General features: G+C 50.5%; 1 protein-coding gene across 1 annotated transcript; it reads left to right on the forward strand.

Annotated features, from left to right (window-relative positions):
• The first annotated feature begins 6,013 nt into the window (after positions 1 to 6,013).
• Positions 6,014 to 13,612, forward strand: Tent5b (terminal nucleotidyltransferase 5B). The gene is made up of 2 exons (XM_020183059.2): positions 6,014 to 6,459; positions 11,677 to 13,612. Exons 1-2 carry the CDS (start codon positions 6,196 to 6,198, stop codon positions 12,697 to 12,699), a joined length of 1,287 nt encoding a protein of 428 aa, XP_020038648.2. The 5' UTR covers positions 6,014 to 6,195; the 3' UTR covers positions 12,700 to 13,612.
• Positions 13,613 to 14,960: the final 1,348 nt, after the last annotated feature.

Raw genomic sequence — 14,960 nt, forward strand, 5'->3', positions numbered from 1 at the left:
AGGAGAATCATAAATTCAAGGCCAGCCCACCCACATGGCAAGACCCTGTCTCAAAAGGGAAAAAAACAATAAAACAAAAAATAAAAAGGGAACAGAATTGTCAATCATAATGGGGAAAATTTTGCAAATCACATATCTGATAAAGGCACTTGTATCTAGAATATATAAAGAATACTTACAACTTAATATTACCAAATTGCACAATTTTTTAAATGGGCAAAGGATCTGAGTAGACATTTCTCCAAAGCTACAGATGATCAATAAGCACATGAAGAGGTGCTGGACATCATCAGCCATCAGAAAAATGCAGCTCAAAAAACCACAATGAGATGCCATTTCACACCCACCCACGTCTCTAGTCAAAAAGGACAGATAAAGCAAGAGCTAGAGAGGACGTGGAAAATTTGAGCCCTCGTCCAAAGGCAGGGATATGTAAAATGGTATAGCTGCTTTGGAAAACAGTCAGGCAGTTCCTCAAATGGCTAAACAAAACAAAACAAAAAACTACCCTATGACCAGCAATTCTACTCCTGAATATACTCCCAAGAGAAAAGAAAACACATCAACACAAAATCTTGTACCTGAAGTGTTCCCAGCATTGTTCATAACAGCCAGGGAGTGGAAACAATCCAAACGTCCATTAACTGATGAATGGAGAAATAAAATAGGGAATATGCTAAGTAAAAGGAATCAGTCAAAAACAAATAAAAGACACTGGCAGAGTGGCTCAAGCAGTAGAGCACCTGCCTAGCAAGTGTGAGGTCCTGAGTTCAAACCCCGGTACTAAAAAAAACACACACACACACACATATAAAGGAACCAGTCACAAAAAGCTACTTACTGTCTGGTACTTATATGAAAAGTCTGCAGAGACAGGAAGTTAGTGGTTGCCTGGAGGTAGGGCCTGAGGATATTGGGAGGGGTGGGGAGTGACTGGTAAAGGTACAGTCAGGGTTTCTTTTGGGGATAGTGAAAATGTCCTAAAACTGATTATGATGCTGGTTGCACACTCTGTGAGTACAAACCATTGAATTACATGCTTTAAATGGGTGAATTATATGTCATGTGTATTATATCTCAATAAAGTTGTAACCAAGGGGGGTGGGTGTGTAGCTTAGTACAGAGCACTTGCCTAGCATGCAGGGACCCAGGTTAGATCTCCCACACTGAAAAAATCCAAAAATAATTACCAAAAAATTAAAAAGAATTGATGATTAGATTTAGCAATGTGGAACAACTCCACCAAACCTGATAAAAGTGTGTTCCAGAGAGAACAGAGAGTTGGGCATGGAGGTACATACTTGTAATCCCAGCATTTGGGAGGTGGAGACAGGAGGATTGTGAATTCAAGGCCATCCTAGACTACATAGCAAGACCCTGGAGAGAGGGCTGGGGGAGAAAGAGAGAGTGAGAGAGAGAGGGAGAAGGAGGAGAGAGAGAGAGAGAAAAGAGAGAGAGAGAGGAGAGAGAACAGGGGAACTGAAGGCAGCAACTGTAGACATTTTCAGTGTTGCTACATCTGGAGAAATGCAGTAGGTGAGGAAAGGTTAAGAAAGTTTCTTGGGGGTTTTGTTGTGTTTTTTAATTTTAATTTTAATTTCTGTTGGTACTGGCAGGGCCTACACCTTGAACCACTCCACCAGCCCTTTTCTGTGATGGGTTTTCTTTGAGATAGGATCTCAAAAACAATTTGCCAGGGCTGGTCAGCAACAATCCTGATCTCTGCCTCCTGAGTGGCTAGGATTACAGGTGCCTGGCTAAAAATTTTCTTCATTTTTTTTCTCTTTGGAGGCACTGGAGTTTGAACTCAGGGCCTCATGCTGGCTAGACAGGCATTCTTACCACTTGAGCCACTCTGCCAGCCTCAAAATTTTTTGAGATGCAAGAAATTATGTTTTAGTGCAGATTGGAATAATCCAGTCAGCAAGAGGAAAAGTTGCTGGAACGCAGTTCTTCAGCAGGTGAGAAGATGGAGCGAGGCCTCAGACAGGAGTAAGCAGGGTGTATTCCCAAAAGCTGGAGGGAAGGCCTAGGGCCAGGCAGAGGGGTGGAGCAGGTGAGGAGAGCGGGAGAAAATGTTCTTCAGATTATTCTGTTTTCTCAGTGAAACAGGAAGCAAGGTCATCAACCAGAGGAGGATACGGAGGAGCTGCTGGGGACTGAGGAGAGAAGAGAAGGTAGGGCCCTGTCCAGTAGATCGGGGGCAGAGTGAAAGACTGTGTCACCTGGCAGGATAACCAGACAGCACCGCACACCCTCGGGTGGTGGGCCTGATGTTCAGGTGAGATCAGCCAGCAGGGCTGTGTCCCTCTCCAGCTTCAATCAGTTGCGTGGGATTAGCCAGGGTGTGGTTTTGCCAGGTGGATGCAATTTAATGAGCAGGGAGCAAGGGGTTGAGGGCGTAGCAAGATGTAATTACAGCGATGGTCCATAGACTCTAAGCTGGTTAAGGAAGAAAGTCAAGGACATGAGGAAGTGAGGAACACTGACCAGAGTAGAAGGATAAGTGGCTGAAGGTGCTGGTGGATCAAAGATCTGTTGGAGTTGGAGCTCTCCAAGTGAGCAGAAAAGATGGGAGGTGATGTTGATATTAAAATTATGCAAGGTAGGGGTACAATTATTGGTAATGAGAAGGTCCATTACCTGGGGCGTGAGCACATGGAGTAGGATGGAGGCCAAGACCCACAGGAGGAGGGGATGGGTGAGCCCTGTAAGGAACGGGAGGGTCACCTGTATGTAACTGAGCTCCCTACGTCATCCTCAGGCAGGGTCCCACATAGGACATGGGCCTGGGATTCGGCCAGAACCTGGGTGAAGTCTCTCTTTCCCACTGTGGGGCCCTGCACAAATTCCTTCATTTCTCTGGCCTCAGTTTCCTCTCCTACAAAGTGGGAGATCATGCCTGCTCTGAAAATGGAATGGGACTGTGGAAAGCATCAGGTGCCATTCCAGGCACAGAGCACGCTCAGTGAAGCAGGCTTATGAAGGAGCTGCATGTCAGTTCCCAGAATGCTCCCCTCTGGGGTCCCAGAGCTGAGGAGGAGCCAGTGTGAGGATAAAAACTCACCCCAGAACCCCGTCTTCCTCCCCATCACCTCAAATCATAGAAAATGTTCATGGAAGAGCCTGACTCCATTTTACAGAATAGGAAACTGAGGTCCTGATAGGGAAAGTGACTGACCTATATTGTAGAGAGGAAGTTCCTTTTAAAATTGGTTGGAGTCGAGGGGGTGGGGGCAGGGGGGGAGAAATGACCCAAGCCTTGTATGCACATATGAATAATAATAAAAAAATAAAATAAAATAAAATTGGTTGGAGTCATAACTAAGATGGGAAGTTTGTACAGGGGTCTGGGGGAGGATCATACATAACACTGGGAAACCAGCTGTGCCTATGAGGATGTACCCCAACACTCTTCTCCATTCACTGGGACAACTCAAAGCTAATCTTGGTGAAAACAAAAGATCCTAGTGGGTATCCTCCTGCTCCTCTCAGCGTCCTATGTTCCCAAGTCACCCCACCTCCACTGTGCAAACATGGCAGCCATCTGCTTTGGGAATGGAAGTGCCCACAGAAGGGTGGTTCACAATGCCCGCATTTGCGAATTGCTCTTCCTAGCCCAGGCAGAAGGAGAGGAAAAGAGAGCTCAGAGTTTCGTTGGAAAATTCGATTCAAGTGGGGAGGGTGGACACAGTAACAGTAGGCCCCGTGAGGCCTGCCCCTCATGGTTTCCAGTCCTGGCTGGTCTGCCTGGGATAAACTCCTCCTGCTTTCTGTACCTAGTTTCCCTATCTGTAAATTGAGAAGAGGAAGAAGAAAATGATTGTTAAATGTCCTCCTAACTGGAGCCTTCAGCGTTCCGGGAATGTGTAGCCTGCTGCCTTGGCTGCTCAAGGATCCATTGGCAGAAGTAGATTCACTTCATTAGGAAGGCCTTTGCAGGAGTGCAGCATCTCACCATGTCTGTCTCTCTCTCTTTCTCTCTCTCTCTCTCTCCTTATCTCTCATGACACTTTTATTTTCTCCTTAGCACTATCTGAAAAGACTTATTTGATTACTTCACTATTGTCTTTCTACATTAGAAAGTTCTAGAAGGACAAGGACCTTGACTGTCCTATCTCTCAGGGCCTAGCCTGGCCCCTGTTTCACAGTAGGTGCCCAGTACATCCGTGTTGACTAAAGAATGGGAAAATGAATGGATAGATCTTGCAGGTGGTGCTGGGGCTATGCCAACCATGACGCTGTGACCTGTGCCAGCTCTTCTAAGAGAAGCAGTTGAAGAAAATTGGGCGCTGGAGTCAGGAGACCTAAATTTGAGCCCCATGGTGCTAATTAGTGGTTGAATGACTGTGGCTGTATCATTTGACCGTTCTACCCTCGGTGTCTTCATCTGCATAGTGAGAACAACCATCTACATCCTGAGGTGTAGTTTTAGGAATTACAGGTCATGTATGTAACATGATCTGGTGCATAGTAGGTAAACTTTAATGTCCTTTTTCCCATCTCTGCTGGGACCCAGCTTTTTTTTTTCTTTTTTTGGTGGAACGGGGGTTTGAACTCAGGGCCTCAGACATGCTATACACATTCTACCACTTGAGTCACTCCTCCAGTCCTGTTTATTTTTGAAATGGGGTCTTGCTAACTCTTTTGTCAGGGCTGGTTTGGAACTGTGATCCTCCCGATCTCCATCTCCCAAGGCATGAGCTACCACACCTGGCTTCTTATCAGTTTTTCTTATCATCAAAAGAAGGTAAAACAAAATGGCAAGCCACTGCACTAAGAGTGGAAGGCGCTTGCCCAAGGGCACACAACCAAGCAGTGGATCCCCTCTCTGAGGATCAGAGAAACCCCTTAGGCTTCCAGGATGGAGGGAGGGAGGGGCAGCATGTAGCCTGGGCTGACTTCCAGCAATAGGGAATGGATACTCTGGTCAGGGCTGTAGGCCCAGGTGTGTCAGAGTCAGGCTGGTAACTATGGGATGTAGCTTGCTGTTTCTAGGTCTTGGTTTCTCCTTTGTAAGAGTATTTAAGGAAAAATATCATAGTGATGAATCAAATAGACTAAATTTCTGAATTTTTGCCACACCACTTATTGTTAAAATCAGAAAAAAAAAAAAAAGATTCAAAAGTAACCATAGGGCTGGGGGTGTGGCTCAAGTGGTAAAGGGCCTGCCTTTTAAGTGCAAAGCCCTAAATTGAAACCCCAGTACCAACCCCCCACACAAAAAAGTAACCGTAGTAAGTTATCTCATTCTCTAGGCTCTGTAAAATGGAGGAGAAAATACATATTGTCCATCCTCCAGCCCCGTCAAGGCCCTGGGTCTGTGTGGGTGCAGTGGAAAAGGATGATTCTGTACCAGTGGTTCACGACCAGAACTGGCACTCATATGCTGTGTGGTGTTGGGGGAATAACACCCCCTCTCTGAGCATATTTTACCTCACCTAAACTGGTTCAGGAACGCAAGCCACGCCATGCTTTGCAACGGCCTCGAAATCAAGAGAGTACGTTAGAAGGCATCGACCTCATTTCACAGACCTTTCCTCCACTGTGGAAAACTGCCGGGGAACAGGAGGCGCGCTGTGTGGATCTGAGCAAGTGGAGCAATCTCTTGAGGCTTCGAAAGACAGCGATGACCAGACCAGGTGATTTTTCTATTTCTTCCAGTACAAGGGGGAAAGAAAATTAAATTGAGATTTCTTACTGCTCTGACTCCGCTACAAACTCTACACACTTCCCTCCCGCCTGCCCCTAGAGGGCGCAGTCCCTTTAAGTGCAGGCTAGCCGGAGCCAATCACATTTAGCAGAAGTTCTTTAAAGACCAAAGGAGGTTATTCGGCCTGAGAAGGAGGGCAGAGCAAGGGCGTGCCTTCCAGCCAATCGGAATCCTCTTGGAGAACACTGACTCACGTGCGAAGCTCTACTGACCAATGGTAGGGCGTCGGGAGGCGGGGCGGCTCCCGCTGTTTGACAGCTGGCCTGACCAATGGCTATGCCGCCCGCGGTCTATAAGAGTCAGCTGGACACCCGCAGACAGACTCTCCAGGGTCGGTTAGTCGTCGCCGTCGGAGGTGTGCCCCGGGCTTGTCTCACCGTCTTGCCGCCCGGTCCCTGCATCCCCGCCCCTAGCCGCTCTCTCTGCCCTCCTCCCCTTAACCACCCCCGGGTTTCTGCCGTCTAGGCCCCGGGGTCCAGCGAATGATGCCTTCGGAGAGCGGAGCTGAGCGCCTGGATGGGGCGGCTGCACAGGTGGGAACGGCTGTGGCCTCGGCAGTGACCACGGCTGCCCCGGCAGGCGGCGGCGCCGACCCGGAGGCTTCATCGGCCTCCCCAGGACGGCACCTGAGCAGGCTGGGCTGGCCACAGGTGAAGCGGCTGGACGCACTCCTGAGCGAGCCGATTCCCATTCACGGGCGCGGTAACTTCCCCACGCTGAGCGTGCAGCCCCGGCAGATTGTGCAGGTGAGAGGCCGCTGGACAGGGATGAGCTCTAGCCTGGGGGGTCTCGTGGCTGGAAGTCACGTGGAGGCTGCTGGATTTGCTAGACAGCCAGGGAAAAGGAGGAACGGGAACAGGGGCTGCAACAGTTGCACAGCACGCTAACACTACACCAGACCTCTTCCTCCCGTACCTTTCCCTCCTTGCGTTCCGGTCCCCGCCTCTAGAGAGCCCTGATTCCCTGAGGACCACTCCTCAAGACCCAGGCTGAGAGAGGGATGGGGATTGAGGAAGGACTTGCTTACCTGCAAGCAACAGAAAGATGTCAGGCAGCCTCTGATGTGTGTGTGTGCGCGCTTAGGTCCAAAATAGCTTTTCCTTTTTACCCGGCATCCCTGGACTTCCTCCCCCTTCCCTTCCTCAAGGCTCTAGGGGCACTATATCCTTGTGTTCCCACGGCCCTTGGTTCAAGAACCCCTAACTAGCTGGAAAAGCCCAGAAATCCCAGAAGAGACTCTCTTTCTCACTGGGGTTGTGGCAGATGGAGATTAAGCACTAGACCAAACCTGAGACTCCCCCAACCCTGAGAGCAACATAAAGTGTCCAGTTTAGGGGTCCCTCCCCTTCCCAAGGTTGGAAATGAAAGCCACCTCTGGCCTCACACTCCAAACTTGGTGTCTCTCCTAAGGAACAGGAGGTGAGAATTCTGCCAGTCCCTCCCTCCTTCAGACTCAACTCCTCCTTTTACCTGATCCTCTATGACCCCAAACTGCTCTTTCTCCATATAGCCCAGGCTCTGCCGTGTTCCGAAATACCAGAGGATGGTAGCTATTATACCCATGTGATAGCTGAGGAAGCTGAGGCCTCCAGAGGGGGAAGTGAGCTCCCTAAGATTACCCAATGAGGTGAAAATCAAACCCAGAGAATCTTGGGCCTTTCAGGAAGCAGATCGCTACAAAGTCAAGGTTTTCACACACCTTTCCTGGCTCCCAAGCCAAGGTCTAGGTCTTAGGGGAATATCCTGATGGAAATTAGAAAATCTAGTGAGGGTTTTGTGTGTCCTGCCAGCCAGTGGACTTTTCATACAAGCTGGATGGGGCAGGTCATTCCCTTGCCTCCTACTACTTCAGCCTCCAGCAGAGGGGGAGAAAAAGGTGGCCTGATGGGGGATTGCCTTGCCCTCCCTTCGAAGGAACAAGGAATAAGCTGGAGGGGGTGGGAGTGAATTCTCTAGGACTGACTCACTCAGTGGAGCTGTCTAAGGCATTCCTTGCTGCCCGCTGTCATCTGGGTGATTTGTAAACCAGCTGAGGCTTTTTTGTTTTGTTTTGTTTTGTTTTGTGATGGGGTCTTGCTGTGTTGCTGGGGCTAGTATTGAACTCATGGGCTCAGGTGATTCTCCTACCTCAGTCTTCAGAGTGGCTGGGACTGCAGATGTAGGCACTATGCCAGGCTTTTTATTCCCAGAACATAGGGTCACCCCTGGGGTCCCAGCTGCTGCATCTTCAGCATTATGGCCTCATGCATGAGGGGAAGGGAAGGTGTGACAGCTCCCACCTGAATAAGTATAATCTAAACTACCTTTATTGATGACTGCTCTGTGCAGAAAACTAGGGACTCAGATGTGACTAGGAGCCAGCCACATTGCCTTCAGGTACTCCCAGCTAGGTGGGAGATGCCGAGTCAGTAAGAGCTGACTTCACTATATGACAGTGGTAGTTACAGTGTCCTTCTAGACTAGGGCCAGAGACATCACAGAACAGGGAGCCATCAACTGGAGTGGGAGGGGTCGCAGAGATTTCAGATCTAGACTGAGAGTTTGGGAATCTGGGTTCAGGGCCTGGACTGTTGTCTCTGTGGGGTTTGGTGTCCCCATCTGTTCAATAGGGGTGCATTCAATTGCTCATCACTACCCTTTCTGGTTCCAGACTCCAAAAAGAGTCTGGCTGTATAGCCACTTCCAGAGGGAAGAAAATCTGTCTCCTGGCAGGGATCTGTAGCTGGCAGCTTTGAGAGCTGCTGGGATGTGGGGGGGAGGGAAGAGAAGCTGGTCAGGGCTCTTACCAGAGCTGAGTTGTCTCATAGGTCAGAAATTGGAAGCTTTCTGCCTCTGCACCCCACAAGGTTTTGCCTACAGCAATGATCATACATCTTGGGCTAAAGGAACCCACGCTCTCAAGGAACCCCCTTGCCTGTACCTCTGGAAGACCTAGTTCTAGTTAAGCTCAGCCACTTCTTGGCTGTGTGACCCTGGACAAGTCCTGTGCCCTTTCTGGGCCAGCGACTTGAACTAGACAATCTGATCTCTCCAGCTGCAGCCAGAGGGCTTGCCTTATGTGGCTCTGTCAGGAATTTTGTGAGTCTGCTGACTGATAGTGCTTAGTCTTCCTGAGGTCTGAGTAGCCATCCTGGAGCAGAACAGTTCTGAGAAGACCCTTGGCACAGGAGAAAAAAGGGTACAGTCACTGCCCCCTCCACAGCTAATTCAAGAGGCTCCAAGCTGCCCTGCAGTGCTTGGGTGTGGCGGTATCTGGGGACCGCCTGTCAAACTGGCTGTAGTCACACCTGGGAAAGAGACAACAGCCGCTGGCTGGCTGACACAGCTGGCCCCATGGCCCTGACGCAGGGGATTTAATGAGGGTACTGCTACCTACTCACCAGGCCAGATGCCATGCCCTGTAGTGGGCACCAGCCTGGGAGCAGGCCCTGGCACTGAGTAAGGCCCAGTCAGCTCTGCTGGGACTCAGGGAGGAGGCTGGTCTGCTCTGTAGGCCTAGCAGGGTCCTTGGACCAAAGTCTTTGGCTCACTTCTCTCATTGTCTACCTGGGCACAGCTGCCAGGGTATACATTAGAAGTTCCACAGGCTGGACTGCAGCAACTGGCCCTTCTGGCCAAGATCTCCCCAACCCCCACCTTCCTGATCCCCAACTACTCTATCTTGGGGCCTCAGTGATGTACGACTCACCCTTACTTTGAAATTTTCAAAGGGAAGGAGGATTGGAACACTAGTGTCTAGTCTCTGCTTGTGAGCCTTGGGACTGAATGCTCTAAAAGGGATAGAGGACTGCCAGGTGCCGGTGGCTCACGCCTGTAATCCTAGCTGATCAGAAGGATTGCGGTTTGAAGCCAGACTAGGCAAATAGTTCCACAAGACCTCATCTCAAAAAACCCTTCACAAAAATAGGACTGGTGGAGTGACTCAAGGTGAAGGCCCTGAGTTCAAGTCCCAGTACCACAAAAAAAAAAAAAAAGGATAGAGGACTGACAGAGTGGCTTAAGTAGTGGTAGTAGTAGTATGATGGGTAGCAAGCATGAGACCCTGAGTTCAAACCCCAGTACTGCTAAAAAAAAAAAAAAAAAAAGATTGGGCTGAGGTGTAGCTCAGTGGTAAAGAATGTGCTTAGCATGCAGATCTGTGGGGTCCATCTCCAGCACTGCAAACGAACAAAAAAGGGACGGCCTTTGGAGCCAGCCATACCTAGGTTTCAAGGTACCTCTTTGTGATCTTTTTTTTCTGTTTTGTGGTTTTTAAAGGATCACAATTTTTTCCCCAGTGTTGGTGATCAAAGCTCACAAATGCAAGGCAAGTACTCTACCACTGGCCTATAGCCCCCAGCCCCACCTCTGTGTGATCTTAACCATGTAACTTCACTCAGTGAACCTCAGTTTCCCCATCTATAACAAGATCATAAAGACCTGTCCCCCAAAGATTTTTGGAGGGATGCTAGGAATTGAACCCAGGGCCTTGCATGTGCTAAGTATGCTCTGCTACTGAACTACACCCCAGCCCCACAAAGATTCTGGTGAGGCTCAGTGCCTGGCATTCAGTTGGTGCCTAACCACTATGTTCCTTTCTTCTCCACCCTAATGTTCCTGATGGCCAGTTGCTCCCCCCAAACATACACACCCCATTGCCATGACAACTCCTCCAGGAAGTCTACCTGAAGGGAGCCGCCCGCCTCAGATTGCCCCACAGCAGCTTGCCTCCTCAGCACTTAGGTGCATTCTTTGCAGTAATTCCCTGGGAGGCAGGAGAACAACCCGCCCCAGAGCTGGGCGCTGACTTGGCAGCAAGGTGGGGTTGCAGAGTCACTAAGGGCAGGAATGCTGCCTGGTCACTTTCAGGACTGTGTGTGAAGTATTTGGGGCTGCTAAGAACACCAAATGTCCACGTCCGACCCCAGCTCCACTCTTCTCCCCATCCGGTACTGTAGCCTAAGGTGACACCTCCAGGTAAAGACCAGGTTCAGGAAGATTTGTAGGTTTACCTGTCTTGGTCCTGTGTCATTGTTGTAGGGCTCTCAGGCAGAATCCTCCATTTCTTCGCACTTGGCTTAGAAGGCTTCCTGAGATCTTGTCCCCTCCCTTCTCCCAAAAGTGTGAAGGGTATGGCTTTAACTCCCTAATGGCTTTTCCTTTGAGCCTTAGTTGTTTTACCACTGGAAGCCTCAGTTTTTTCACCTATAAAATGGGTATAGTATTTGTCTCTTTGGATCCTTGTAAGGATGAAATAAGATGTGTGTGTGTTTGTGTGTGTGTGTGTGTTAATCAAAAGAACATGCACAGACTTAAGAATCCAACCAACATGGGATCTACTCTCAGCCTGGCTATTCTGTGTCCTTGGACATGTTTTTTAACCTCTGTGCCTCAGGTCTCCTGTCTGTCAATTGGAACAGGATTATTGTGAGGACTGACGTGTTAATGCATGCAACCTACTAACTTTTTCATTGTCATTGAATTTCTGACTGTATTCCCAGCATATCTGAGCAGTTAACACGATGTCTGGCACAATTCTAAGTGTTCTGCTTACAGTTTTAGAGAGGTAGAACAGCATGGTGGTTAAGACATAGACTCTGTCTGAGTTTAATTCCCACTTAGGCATTCACCAGCTGAGTGACTTTGAGCAGTTTTTAGGCCCCTCTATGCTTGTTTCGCTATCTGAGGTGGGGGTAATCGTACGTATATCATTGGGTTATTGTGAGGGATTAAGTGAGTTTATATCTCAGTGCATAAAGTACTTCAGTCAGGGCCTGGTGCTTAGTAAATTCTGTGCTTGTGTTTGATACTATTATTGCTGTTCGTGGAGTCACTCCTTCAAATGGGCCATTCCCCAGATTGGCAAATCAAGGGTTAGAAAGTTAAATGGACACAGGGCTGGAGAGGATTTCCTGGAAGTCCTTAGTGCAGACCTGAGGAGCCCCAGCATCTAACACCCCTCTCTCCTGCCCTCCCCTCCGCAGGTGGTCCGAAGCAGCTTGGAGGATCAGGGACTACGAGTGCACAGTGTGCGACTGCACGGCTCTGCTGCCAGCCATGTGCTGCATCCTGAAAGTGGCCTTGGCTACAAGGACTTGGACCTGGTGTTCCAGGTGGACCTGCACAGCGAGGCATCCTTCCAGCTGACCAAGGCAGTGGTGCTGGCCTGCCTGCTGGATTTCCTGCCGGCCGGGGTGAGCCGGGCCAAGATCACACCACTGACACTCAAGGAGGCGTATGTGCAGAAGCTGGTGAAAGTGTGCACGGACACGGACCGCTGGAGCCTCATCTCGCTGTCCAACAAGAGTGGCAAGAACGTGGAGCTCAAGTTTGTGGACTCGGTGAGGCGCCAGTTCGAGTTCAGCGTCGACTCCTTCCAGATCATCCTCGACTCCCTGCTTCTCTTTGGCCAGTGCTCATCCACACCCATGTCTGAGGCCTTCCACCCCACTGTGACAGGGGAGAGCCTATACGGGGACTTCGCTGACGCCCTGGAACACCTGAGGCACCGGGTCATCGCCACACGCAGCCCCGAGGAGATCCGTGGCGGCGGCCTCCTCAAGTACTGCCACCTCCTGGTGCGAGGCTTCCGGCCACGGCCCAGTACTGATGTACGAGCCTTGCAGCGGTACATGTGCTCCCGCTTCTTCATCGACTTTCCCGACCTGCTGGAGCAGCAGCGCACTCTGGAGCGCTACCTGGAGGCCCACTTCGGCGGGGCGGATGCAGCCCGCCGGTACGCCTGCCTGGTGACACTGCACCAGGTGGTCAATGAGAGCACTGTGTGCCTCATGAACCATGAGCGCCGCCAGACGCTGGACCTCATTGCCACACTGGCGCTCCAGGCACTGGCTGAGCAGGGCCCTGCTGCCACTGCCGCCTTGGCCTGGCGCCCTCCAGGCCCTGATGGGGTTGTGCCAGCCACTGTCAACTACTATGTGACCCCGGTGCAGCCTTTGCTGGCTGGTGCCCACTCCTCCTATCCCACCTGGCTGCCTTGCAACTGACTCAGACCCTGGCCACAAAGGACTGGGCCTCATGAGGTGGGGCATTGTCACCAGGAGTATGTGGACAGTATAACCAGAGACAGGCCACCTCTGCCAGCTGGCCCAGCACTGCTGCAGGGTTGGGCCTTTGATTGAAAAGACCAGACTTCCCTGAGTGAGGCCCCTGTGGGCTTAAGGCCAAGCTGAGCTTCTTGGCAGAAGAACCCTTTGGTCATTGCACCCTACTTTTGGACCAGCATGATTGAGGGGTGCAGGGGCTACTTGTCTTGAGGGTTGATTGCCTCCAGGAGACAAAGCACATATGGGTGGTAGTCTCAATTCCTCACACCTTGGGTTAATTTCCACTCTAGAAAGGGTCCTTTTGACTCGGGTCAAGGATTCCAGCAGCCCCCAAGAGCCTACAACCCACACACTGGCTAAATATGGTGTTGTGACAGGGACTATTCACTTTGGGCCAGATTGGACCACTAACAGAGCCTGGTGGTCCAACCTGGCTAATCACTGGGAAGAGGGAAACTGAAGCATGAGGCAGATTCCTGGGTGTGGGGACAAATGGGTTTAACCCAATCTCCTGAAACCTGTACCCCAAGCTGTGAAGCAGTCTTCCTCTTGAGGGGTCAAGGTGTGCAGAGGAAAGGTACCAAGTAACCAGGGTGGGTTGCAGCCCACACCCCTCCCAGTGTGACACCCCTTCTCTTGTGTTGTAAGGAGCCCTGCTGCCCGGAAACTTGTGTTGGAGGGTGCTGGGCCTAAATGTGCCACAGTCAAGTAGAGTACACCTACCCCGCTGGCTTGGTTATAGGACTCTCACATTGTAGGAAGGGGACCCACCCCCCTACCACCTTTTCCATTCCTCAGGATTTGTTGCTATTTTGCACTCTTAACACCCACCAATAAAGATTGTCTACACTGACCCTAGTAGTGTGCTTTCTCCAAGGAGAAGGACCTCTGTGGCTGTAGGGGCTGCCTTTGCCTCTCCAGTCTGAGTTTGACTTGTATTGTAGGAGTGACAACAGGGGTGGGACTTGAGATCTGGGCATGGCTGAGGGAATGGCCCCTCCTTCCCTCCACACCAGCCCCAACCTGACAACTATGAACTGGAGCTGTGTCTACATGTGTGACCTGCCTGTTGCCTTGGCAAGTCTAGAACTCTCCTGTTAAAGAGGAAATATGTCAACGTCTCCAGGGGTCCAATAGCTCCAGACCTGGCTCTGGTGTTCAGTTCTGCTTGACTCCTGCTATGCCCATCCCATATCTCCCCAGGAAGCAAGTGGAGAACAAGGGGGGTGAATCTGGACTGGAGACCTCTCCAGTAATGGAATCCCCTAGAATCCAGGCCTCTCTGTGCTCTGGCTGTCAATAGATCCCTCGGAAGGGCAGGGTCTCTCCGAACCCAGCTGGGAACATGCCAAGCTATTTGGGAGTGCCAGCTGGAAGCTCAGGGAGCTATTCCCTCAGGCCATCAGCCACTCACCCCTGGACGCTGCCCACTGTTTACCCTGCCTCTTTGATCCAAGGACTGCAAAGCCCTTAACACATTCAGCCTCATTAGGGGCTTCTGAAGTGGTGACTTTGATGGTTCCAGTCAGGGTGGAAAAAACAAGGCCTCAGAAGAGGCCTCAGGTCATCAGGGTGAGTCCAGCTACCTCACCTGCTCTGTGCATCCGGTTAGGTACCCCAGGTCCCCTTTGCTGATGAGCTCTAAATGACTGGAAGGGCAATTGGGAAGGCTTCCCTTGACTGAAAAAAAGAGTTCTCATTCCATTCCAGCTGTGCCCACCCAACTAGGGTTGTGGGAGTGACAGTTTGTCCGCCTCCTGATTTGGTCATTTGAGCTTGGGCATGAGGGGGATACTCAGTGTAAACACAGCTGGCTCAGCTTATTGGGGTTCACCTGCCTGTGCTTGGTTTTAGGGTGAGAAAACCAGAAACTGGTGTGCCCTGTATGCAGCCCATCACGTGCCAGTTACGGCTCTAGGTGTGGGGAATACTGAGCACGAGGTGGGCACCCCTACCCTTGTAATGATTACATTCTAATGGGGTGGACAAAATAAATTGTGGTCTTAGAAGATCAGGGATGCACAAAAATATATGGAAGTGCTGGGATTTGCAAGTTTAAAGATGGTGTGCCACATTGAAAGATGACATTTTACTGAACAAAGACTTAAAGGTAAATGGGAAGTGAGCCATGTCTGGGGAAAGTGTTCTGGGCCAAGAGAACTTGTCTGTGAATGCATACGTGCCCTGGCAGGTGTGTCCGA

Source organism: Castor canadensis, chromosome 7 (assembly GCF_047511655.1).
Source record: "Castor canadensis chromosome 7, mCasCan1.hap1v2, whole genome shotgun sequence".
NCBI classification, from domain to species: domain Eukaryota; kingdom Metazoa; phylum Chordata; class Mammalia; order Rodentia; family Castoridae; genus Castor; species Castor canadensis.

Bases quoted from the DNA above. Each gene is read 5' to 3' on its own strand.
- Tent5b (XM_020183059.2), top strand. From the start codon at position 6,196: ATGATGCCTTCGGAGAGCGGAGCTGAGCGCCTGGATGGGGCGGCTGCA. The intron at 6,460-11,676 runs GTGAGAGGCCGC...TCCCCTCCGCAG, and splicing joins AGCCCCGGCAGATTGTGCAG to GTGGTCCGAAGCAGCTTGGA.